Consider the following 11,236-nt stretch of genomic DNA (forward strand, 5'->3'; position numbering starts at 1 on the left):
GAAAGTACTATTTAAATTAGGTTTGTCTTTCCCTTTTGACTGCAACCTGAACGTGAATTGGATTTACTTGAATAAACGTAAGTTTACCTTTTTTGCAATATACTTACTGTTATCACACTATTATGACTGAGCAAAAATCTGCTACGGCCCCGGTCACATGGGAGGTTTTGCCCTGGAAGAGGGATGGATCGGGGGCGCATCAAACGGGCGCGATCACACCGCAACATCTGGGAAGCGGCGCGCACCCGTCCCCGATCCGTCCCTTCAGGCCGATAACACGCAGCAAAAGAGAACCTACAAAAGAGCAGTACCTACCTGAAACGCCGCAGCAAGCGCGGCCGTGGGATCGCCAGCATGCCCGTCTTCAGAAGCATTCGAGGCTCTCAGCCGAACTGCGCATGCGCACACATGCACAGCCGGCTGCCTCGCTCTGCATCCCGTGGCTTCCCCCCCAGCAACTGATCATGCCGGGGAGCAACTGCGTGGCGGCTTGGGGATCTGTCTGATCCCGCCGCCACGCGTCTATTTTGCTGCGGCTCAGAAAAGCCGCGCTTTGGCCGTGCTCCCCCACCCCCCCGTGTGACCGGGGCCTATATTAACCAAATATCCCAATACCAGCAACATCTCCAGCAGCAAATCAGCATTGATGTGCTACCATGAATGCTGTACTAGTAGCTGTACCACTCCGTTCTCCACATCTTATCTTGAATCACCTTCTTTAGTGTATGTGTGTTTGCACACACCCCTGTACTAATGACATATCCCATTACCACTCCTTTTCACAGACCTTCAATCATGGATGGTCAACATCTACACCCTTTGGGCCAGCTCTATCCTCCAGATAGTGGTATAGAGGCCAGAATTTTGTCCTGTTGTGCAAACTGACCTGCTTCTCAGTATTTGCAATGTAAACCGCTCAGAGAACCTTCGGGATTAGAGCAGTAAAAGAAATCGAAAGTATAAATAAATAAATAAAATAAATTGAGGAATTCATCATTACAACGTGTACATTCTCAGGCACAGCCTGAGGCATTACATGCAGACTTCAAAGAGAGATGCAATGCTGAACATATGAAACACCCCAATATTTACCATGAACAGAAAAATGGTTCCTTATGGCAGAAACTGCATACAAATGTTTTACCAGACCCTCAGCTAAAATTTGGTAGGGCTGAAAGGATCTGCATAAAACTGCTTCAAAGGTAAAAAGGGCCTAAGGGCCACCAACTGGCAAACTCGACCTTACACACCCTTATGCAATGAATTCAACGCATTTTCTCTGCAATCTGGCATTTTCTCATAGTAAAGCAGCCACATGGCATACTCTTCGAGTGACAGCCCAAGAGCAATGAGGATACCGAGAGCCATTAAATCTAGGGCTTGGTTGTGCCTTCTCCCCCAAATGCCTGCGGTTTTAGGTGTGCCTTTTGTTCACCTGCAGTTATTAATGCCAAACTTGTAAATCTGAGAATGTCAGAATCGAAAGAAAACTTAGCATATCAAGGCAGATTTTATCAACTGCATTGTAGTCAAAAGTCACCACCCACCAGCTTTTTGACCATGGACTATTGTAAACTATGCTGCCACCTCAACAAAGAGGATAGGAGAGGGGGAGGGGAGGGGGGAGCATAGACAGGCCAACCAATTTAAACTGATGCAAAGTTGAGAACAAACCCGTATCACTAAATCATCAAAACAGAGCCTCAGCCCTAGTGCTACAGTAGGACCAGGTCTTTGTCTGCTCAAAGCCGTAACATCTGCTCCCCATAATTTAAATAAGGAACAGACAGGCCATCAGACATTCAAAAACCGATGAGACCCAAACAAACCTAGCGTAACTATGGGGCTGCGGTCCCTCGGTGCAAACACGCTCAACTTAAACTGAATCTTAACTTACAGAATTTAGGGGAGGGGGGAGAAAGCTAACCGCACCCCCAGAGAGGCATATTCCAATCCGGAAACACATTTCATTAAATACAGCTTTTGAATCCATGCCCTTTCAGCTGCAGAAAGGAGAGGGGACCAATAAAAGCTAAACAGACAACATTCTCCCAGCCCTATAAACCTATCCTGCCATAAAGGGCAATTGCTATCGTAAGGAAGAAAAATATGCTACCTATAAACCTCTCATTATAAACCGACATGGCCAGATTGCTTTTTCCAGTATTTCCACAGACTAGGTAAAGCTGAAGAAAACGTATTGAAGAGGTTCTCCAACCCAGTGCACGTGAGCCCTCGCATGACCAAAAGTACCCCTGCACTGGGGAGAACTACCAGGCACCTCTCTTACTAGTTACTCACTGCCCCCATTCTAAGGGTGGTCTGCACACTGCTTATGATTGCAGATAAGCCCTACAGTGGAGCAGCTTGGAGAAACCTCAAGCCAGCATAAGGCCAGATGTGGGCTTCACCAGGGATGTGCAGGAAAAGGCATCCTAAGCCTCCCTTAGCCCACATCCTCAGGATGCAACAGGAAACTGAACTTTCTGCTCTTCCACTTGGAGATACAAGGACAATGCGCCCTACACAGGTAAGCGGGGGGGGGGGGGGGGGGCCTCAAATTCTGCCTTTGACTCCTGCAAATTCTACCTCCCCCCGTTACATGTACCAAGAGTATACTGGCTTAACTTCCTCCCTCCACAGTGGCTTCCAGTATCTCACATTGTAGAAGATTAAAAAGTATATGCACTGTATGGAAAGCCCCCATACCCTATTGACAGAACATCATCATGAATGGCATGATGCATGTCCAATTACATCAGCACGACGAGTAACAGAAACAGGGAACACAACCACATTTCTTGGTCACGGTCAACCAGTCCAACCATTGCACGTAATAGACAAACACTTGGGATGCCTTTTGTTTTGCAGGATGTGAGCCATATGTATGTTTTGCAGGTTTTGAGCCACAGAGGTTGTTCCGATGCAAGTCCCTACAAGGAATGGGTAAATATCGGCCCAATGACTGTCTTTCCCAAGAGCCCTCCAGTAGGTGTAGATGGAGAGCTCGACCTCATTCATAGTGTAGCACCAACCATCTGCTGATCCTACAAAACGACCAGCAACTACAGTTACTAGGATGGATTTAGCTGCTCAGGCTGCCTGGTTGCCAGTTCTCTTGTTCTATGGCACCTGCATCATTGCAAGCCGCTTAAAAGGCAGGTGTTTGACCAAAACAGCTGTACCTATCATGGGCATGAGTGAATTTGCGGTTTGTCTTTGCAGCTCTCAAAGGGACAGGACACTTACTAGACCAAGGGCAATCCCACTCATCTAACTAGCCTACAGAATTTCATTCCTGATTCTGGTCGATGTGTGGAATTGTTTGACAACTGTTTATTTATTATTTATTTATTTATTTATTGGATTTATACCCCACCCTCCCAGCCAAGGCCAGCTCAGGGCAGCTTACTTAAGGAATAAAAACATCAATAACCATTTTAAAAATCTTAAATCGTCTAAAAACATTCCAGCATTAAAAGGTTCTATAAACAATTAAGGAATAAACACATCAATAACCATTTTAAAAATCTTAAAATCGTCTAAAAGCATTCCAGCATTAAAAGGTTCTATAAACAATAAATAATACTAAACGTAGACCTATTATTAAACGATGGCAGCCATCAATCAACAGCATAATCTGGTGATCGGTCCATAGATCTAATCCCTATGCGGCTAGCACAGGCTGTTGCTGATGGCTCCAGGGAACAGGGTCTCTACCTTTCAAGTATTGGTGGTGGCTCCAAGTTGAAAGCCTGGTGGAAGAGCTCTGTCTTGCAGGCCCTGTGGAACTGCATGAGGTCCTGCAGGGCCCTGATCTCTTCTGGGAGCACATTCCACCAGAATGGAGCCGCCACCGAGAAAGCCCTGGCCCTGGTTACAGCCAGCCTGGCGTCCTTAAGTCCAGGAAGGGCCAGTTGATTTTGCGACCCTGATCAAAGAGCTCTCTGGGGAACATGTGGGGAAAGGCAGTCCCTCAGGTATGTAGGCCCCTGACCATAAAGGGCTTTAAAGGTAAGCACCAGCACCTTGAAGCGAATTCGGTATGCTATTGGGAGCTGGTGCAATGCTTTCAGCATAGGCTGAATGTGCTCCCGTTTTGGGAGGCCCATTAGGAGCCTGGCCACAGCATTTGGCACTAGCTGTAGCTTCTGGATTTGCGACAAGGGCAGCCCCATGTAGAGAGCATTACAGTAGTCCAATCTCGAGGTGACCATTGCATGGATCACTGTTGCCAAGTCGTTGCATTCAAGGAAGGGAACCAGCCGCCTGATCAACTGTTGTTAATGGCATTGGGTAGGTGCCTACCACTTGCTTGTTGCTAACCTAGAATCACAGAATCATAGAGTTGGAAGGGACCTCCCCCTGCACAATGCAGGAAATTCACAAATACCCCCCATGCCCCCAGTGACCCCTGCTCCACACCCAGAACACCTCAGCTGTCATCAGCATGGGGACACTCACTGGGAGTCTCAAATCTGCCCTCGGTCACAAATTAACAGCCTTAGCAAAGCTATCCTTCCTCAACTTCAGTAATAACAATGATACTGGTCTACCCTCCACAGTTGGATGTAAGGATTAATGAAATAATGCATGTGAAGTACTTTAATCACTTAGTATTTATATTGGGCTCTAAAAATGAGTAGTCTAGATTTCTGTACTAATACTGTACGTTTAGTATAACTGTGGTTTCCACACTTAAAATCGTACCCGTCTGAAGAAAGGAAAAACTTCCCAGCTACAATTCACCACACTAGGGGGGAAAATGTGTGGATAAAAAGATGATAAAATGATGACTTCAACTGTTACCACCAGGCATGGGTTATCAGAGTCTCCCTAAGATTCTCCATTAATTCCCTGTCCAGCTATAATACATAGTCTGCAGGACTTTTTTCTACCCAGGCTTAGATTCACTATCTAAGTTCATCTGGGCAAGCTTAATGTGGGAATTAGCATGTAAAATAAAGTGTGATTTATTTATTTATTTTGGCATTTTTGATTTAAAATCACAGTGGGTGGTGAAAGAATACTGGAGACAAGAAGGGAGTCGGACAAATCAGCTACATGATGGCACCGGGGTTTTGGCCACTGTGTGACACAGAGTGTTGGACTGGATGGGCCACTGGCCTGATCCAACATGGCTTCTCTTATGTTCTTATGAACAGTTATGTCAAAGAAGGAAGGTGTAGCCTCTCTCACTTCTGAATGACAAACTACAGTCTTCAATATTCCCTCTCCTACACACTCTTAGAAAAACAGGAGCCTGGGCCTCTGATCCCTTTCCCCACCCTGTAACTTACAGATACCCATTTGCCTGGGGCACCAAAAAAGGCTTCCAGCTGAGCATCTTCCCAGACCTACCGCACAAGCCATGCTATGGCCCACGGCCAAATTCAGGCAAGCTAGAAAATCTTTTTAACTCAAATCACACACAAGGATGTTTGAATGATTTCCTGACGGGGGCAAGGCACAGTATGAAAGATGGTGAGATCCCATGCATTTTAGAGTCAGCTTTATCACAAGATCTTAATGAGACGACAACCCAAATTGCTGAACTGCTACATGCCAGGCACAGCATAAAAGACATCACCTGCCAATTGTCACATTGATGGCATTAATATGAACGTCATGTAAATTCTATTCATTATGCAGAAATCAAATTATATAAATCAGCCCCAGCTCTCTAGAGCCAAACTTTTCCATCGTGGCCCTCTGTGATCAACAAGTCGCCACGGCGTAAAAGAGGATATTTTACAATTAGGTTAGTTTCACGTATAACAATTCTCTAATGTGAGATTCAAATCCAATCAGTGCAAAAGAACAAATACAAAAGAGCATGTTAACAAGGCACTATAGTACACTACGAAATGACTGCACAGGTGCGTGGAACTGAACAGCTGATCATACGGCCTTGACTAATTCAAAAGCTTAAAAAGCTAACATAGGGCAAGGGAAGTACAAATGCAGTGGATAGCAACACTGATGTCTTTGCTTACAAGAAATGCATTGAATAAATGTGGCATCATATTGAATTTTTCTTTTTTAAAGTCAGTACATCAAACGGCTGCCTTTCCTCCCACTGGCTGAAGCAAGGCACAATTATTCCATAATAAAGGCAGAAAATACCCAAGTTGCTGAGACATTTATGATGCAATCCTAAAACTGCTTTCCTGGTTGTAAGCCCCACTGGACAAACCTTAGTAGGATCCCTCTTTTACGTTACAACACGGCACAGACAGGCTGCTTAAATCCTACTCATTTCTGCAGGACTTTAGCATCAGAACTGTAGCCCAAATCCCACTGATGCAGACTCAAGCATTTGGAAAAGTGTGGTGTTTTAATTGTAAAGTTAACTCAGCACCTAAAAGATGAGTCTTGGCTGCCCATCAGCCAGTGCCATTGGTTTTCCCAAACAAGCTTTCAATACAAATGCCAACACACCTGTTTTTTCTTTAATATCACACAGCACGCTGAAGAGAGCAGGTTTCATTCTGTGGCAATTCAAGGCGTGTTTCCTAAAAAGGACAGAGGGGAGAAAAAAAACACCATGAATGGCAAAGCAACAGAAAGGATAACAACAGAAAGAAAAAGGGGGCGACAAAGAGGCTGGCGGTACATTCCATACAAAAGCCACAGTCCATTTTGCACCAGAAAATTGCTTGGCAAGGTTCATTTATAGCTTGAAATACACCATTGCCTACAGTAGCTAAGCATCAAGAAAGTTAAACTTGTATATAATTATACAGATGCTTGTTTATTTTAAGAGCATATGGGAATCCTCAAGGCTGCGCTCCGGATTAGCATCCTTGCACTTCCTTTAACAAGGCAGTCTGTTTCAAAATGAGGGACGCTAAGAGAAGCCACAAAAGGAATATTTAAGCATCCTGCTGCTAAACCCTGTTACCAGCAAAGCCACAGAACTGTCAGGTTCCCAATATATTATTCACTCACAGAAGGATGGAGTGAAAGACAGCTACAACACCAGTCTTAAAAGTGGATGCCAAGTACAACTAAAATATAGCTATTAAGGTATGAGCAGACCCTCTAACAGGTAACAGGAGTTGACAAAAATGATTTAGATGCCATTATCTGTGATTTAGTTGGCAGATTATAACACAAAGGCTAGAACAAAGTTTGAGTCCAGTGGCACCTTGAAGACCAACGAAGTCTTATTCACAGTATAAGCTTTCGTGTGCAAGCACACTTCCTCAGATGCTGGCACATGACAGCTTATATACTGTGAATAAAACTTTGTTGGTCTTCAAGGTGCCATTGGACTCAGACTTTGTTCTGCTGCTTCAGACCAATACGGCTACCCCCACCTGAATCCAACACAAATGCTAGACATTTTTATGGCTAGCAATACAATCCAGTGCAAAGTTACTCCAGCCTAAGACGACTGAATTGGATGGCCCAGGCTAGCCCGATCTCGGAAGCTAAGCAGGATCAGCCCTGGTTAGTACTTGGATGAGAGACCCCCAAGGAAGTCCAGGGTTGCTATGCAGAGGGTGCGTTCAAATGGGCCATTTAGTCCGCTTTCGGCCCACCTCAGAAACGGATTTTATCTGCACGATCACACCGTCAACATCTGCCTCCTGTCCCCAGCCATCGCTTTCTGGCTCAAAACCGCTTTAACCCAGAGGAATTTGAAACCAGGTCCCCAAGTGGTGTTTTCCGAATTCTCCTGTTTTCCAGATTCTCCAGTTCCGGCCACACTTTTCTGACGTCTGATCGCTCCTGCGGTGTAGAGCCACTTCCGGTTTAAACCCCCCTCCCTGCTCGAAAACTGCCCGAGGCTTCCGCTTTTCACCCGCCATTTTTTTAAGCGTTGGCGGTGTGTGCATAGGCAGTGGTCCGCCACCTCATTATTAAAAACAATGTTTAAACAGTGCCTAGTTTTAGCTTTTAGACGAGTTCAGGATCTCACAGAGGCCATTTTTGGGGTAAACATTTAAAGGGAAGTGTTACAGCAGTCGGGCTGAAGTGGAAATCGCTGTTCTGCGCATGCGCAAAAATGTTAGTTGTACAGATGGCTGCCTGTGTGCATGCCCAGAGAGAGAGAGAGAAAAAACACCAACGCACGCTCCCGCGTGTGGACGGCAGGGAGCGGTGTTGCTGCGCAGTGATCTGGAACAAGGAGGTGAGTGGGATCGCGATTCTCCAGGTTAAAAAAAAAACGCATCCGGGCCGGAGCAGTTTAACCCGCTCCCAGCACGCCATCTGACTGCACCCAGAGACAGGCAATGGAAAACCACCTCTGAATGTCTGTTGCCTTGAAAACCCTATAGGGTCACCATAAATTGGCTGCAACTTAATGCCACTTTCCACCACCAAGACCGTTGATTTCAAAGGACTGAAGTTACTCAGCATAGAACTGCACTGTAAAATGCCCTATACTCTGCTGTCCTACAGAGGTGATAAAACAACATGCATGGCAGGTAACCACTGTCTATCTTACAAACTTTTAGCCCATACACAGATGAAGGGTTTCTCCCAAAACAAGAAGCAAGCCTTCATTTTTGTTGTTGTTGCTTTCCTTAACAAAGAAACCAGAAACAGAAATCTGTGGGCCAGTGAGTTCTACCATTACTGCAGCTGGGCCCCAGGCTGAACAAACATATTATTTCTACAGTAGTATCTTCACAAGGATGCTTACAAAAAGCAGTATGGCACCTACCCATCAACCAGGGCTTTATGTGCCAGTAGGCACATTTTTCTTAGAAGCTGGCACCAGTCTTGAAAATAAATGCATAAAAGTAAACATACTTCAACCTACATTGAGCATGTTCCTTCAAAAGAGGTTGCCTGGGAAAGTTACACGTTCACCCCTACATAAGCAGTCCAAGGGGAGAGGCAGCTGAGGCAAAGAATCTATTGGTCTCGGCTTGCAACAAAAAGTGCAGCTCCAGTGTTAACTTTGAGCTCCTAGCATAAGTCATTTCTTGAAAACGATTCCCAAAGCACCTTGCTCCACCTGGTAGCTGGCAACTTCTGCATCAGCTCGAAGAATGCTCTATTTTCAGGTGAACTCCACAGCCAGCAGCCGTGACGTTCATTTCCGCAGGTCACAACAGTCCCCAGAGAAACTGCAGGTGCTCAGTTTGCATGGGTGGCAAACACAAACCTGCTGCCCTCAACAACTCATGTATTTGATCAGCAGCCAAGCCCCATGAGCTTCTTGAATCCTTTTATTTGTTGGCAGGTTTGAAAGAAGTATGCTCTTTTATTCCCCCAGCTACCACTTGATATTTTACTACCAGCTCCTTTGGATTAACTAGGACAATAAAGTGCAGTTCTTCAGAACGAAACATTTACACCAAAAAAGTAGCATTTCCAGCACAGCGAGTTTACAGCTTTAACTAGAGAACCCCATAGTCAGCTCTGAACAGAACTTGCAAGGGATGACCCTTTGGAAAAGGGTAACTCCTGCCCTGACCCGGATAGCCCAGGCAAGCCCGATCTTGTCAGAACTTGGAAGCTAAGCAGGGCCAACCCTGGCAAGTATTTGGATGGGAGACCTCCAGAGAACACCAGGGCCGGGAGGCCAGAGGCAGGCTATCAAGCCACTTCTCTGAACATACTCAGTTCCCCAGCGATCACCATGAATTCCAGGCACAGGCGCGCATGCGCACACGCACACACACGCAAAAAATACCAAAGAAAAGAAAAACGGTAACTCCCTGTGATCATCCCATGGCAGGACAAACATAGGGTGCGATCACACGCAGAATTAGCTGCGCCATAGGCGCATAGGTGGATTTTAAGGGCGCGATCAGACAACATCTGCCAAGCATCCTGCTCCCATCGGCAACCCATTTTGCTCCGCTGCAGCAGAGTAAAAAGACACTGAGGAAAACCCATTAGCAAACGGGTTTGCTACAGGCCAGGAATGGACTTTCTCCAGTGTGAACGCGCCAGTGTGCTTCCATGGCGTCAGAATGGTCTGATCGGGCCATCCCGACTCCATGGCGTTGTTTCCCCCCCACCCCCGTTTCGGTATGCGCATCATCGCACACTGCATAGGGAGCACTCGGTGCAGAGATGCGAATCATCGGTCCCTCGCCGAAGCACACCAGAAATATGCGGCCAAAAACACCACCACCCCGACTCACCCGCGGTTGTGTCTGATCACTCAGTGGCAAGCCGCCCCCGCAACTCCCAGGGACTGTGTGATCACGCAAATGCGGGTCAAATTCCTACGGGGCAAATAGCCTTGCCCCCCCCCCCCTCCCGCATTATCTCACGCGTGTGAACGCTGCCAAAGTATAGTATTAGAAAAATACAACTGCTCTACTCTGTGTCCACTGGAAACTCTGAGAACACTACCCACACACACACTAATCTATATATCTATATACCTAATAGCGACATGGATCAGAACCACACAGACTCTAAACAGATAGTTCTACAAACTTGGGGGACTCCACAGGTTTGCAAATCTAAAAACTGTTAAAATGCACTTGGGGGGGTTTAAATTCCCACCAACACATTTGTTGCCTGTGCTTGCGCAGATAACAAACCTACTTCCTCCAACAGCTGCTGTGTGAGCCACAGTGGGCCACGTGGCAGAAGCGAGACACCATGCTGAGCTCGCTGTAGCTGTGCCGGGCTTGCTGGCACTGGAGAGGATGGCAGGGGGAAATGTGGTGGGCCTGGTGGCAGGGGCCTGGAACCACACTGGGCTTGCTGGGAGTGGAGGTGATGGAGGGAGTTGGACCTATGCCCGGTTCACCAGCAGTGTAGGTCATGTGGGGGAGGAGACAACGCGGGCCCAGCTACAGAGGCTGGATGCCACGCCACCCTTGCTGGGACAAGCTAGAACGGTGCTGGGCTCATCAGCACTAGAAGCAATTGGGGGGGGGGGGTTTGCTGAGCTTCTTGAATCCTTTTATTTGTTGGCAGGTTTGAAAGAAGTATGCTCTTTTATTCCCCCAGCTACCACTTGATATTTTACTACCAGCTCCTTTGGATTAACTAGGACAATAAAGTGCAGTTCTTCAGAACGAAACATTTACACCAAAAAAGTAGCATTTCCAGCACAGCGAGTTTACAGCTTTAACTAGAGAACCCCATAGTCAGCTCTGAACAGAACTTGCAAGGGATGACCCTTTAAAAAAGGGTAACTCCTGCCCTGACCCGGATAGCCCAGGCAAGCCCGATCTTGTCAGAACTTGGAAGCTAAGCAGGGCCAACCCTGGCAAGTATTTGGATGGGAGACCTCCAGAGAACACCAGGG

At 46.5% G+C, this 11,236-nt stretch overlaps 1 protein-coding gene across 1 annotated transcript in view; it reads right to left on the reverse strand.

Moving 5' to 3' along the window:
• The window catches only part of PBX4 (pre-B-cell leukemia homeobox 4), a 24,244-nt gene extending 17,733 nt beyond the window's left edge, over nucleotides 1-6,511 (reverse strand). The window contains exon 1 of the mRNA XM_015427755.1: nucleotides 6,442-6,511. Within this exon, the coding sequence (XP_015283241.1) occupies nucleotides 6,442-6,490 (49 nt within the window). The 5' untranslated portion in view covers nucleotides 6,491-6,511. The remainder of the gene's footprint in view (nucleotides 1-6,441) is intronic.
• Between the last annotated feature and the right edge of the window lie 4,725 nt (nucleotides 6,512-11,236).

Source organism: Gekko japonicus, unplaced genomic scaffold (genome assembly GCF_001447785.1).
Source record: "Gekko japonicus isolate JY-2015 unplaced genomic scaffold, Gekko_japonicus_V1.1 scaffold474, whole genome shotgun sequence".
Taxonomy (NCBI): Eukaryota; Metazoa; Chordata; class Lepidosauria; order Squamata; family Gekkonidae; genus Gekko; species Gekko japonicus.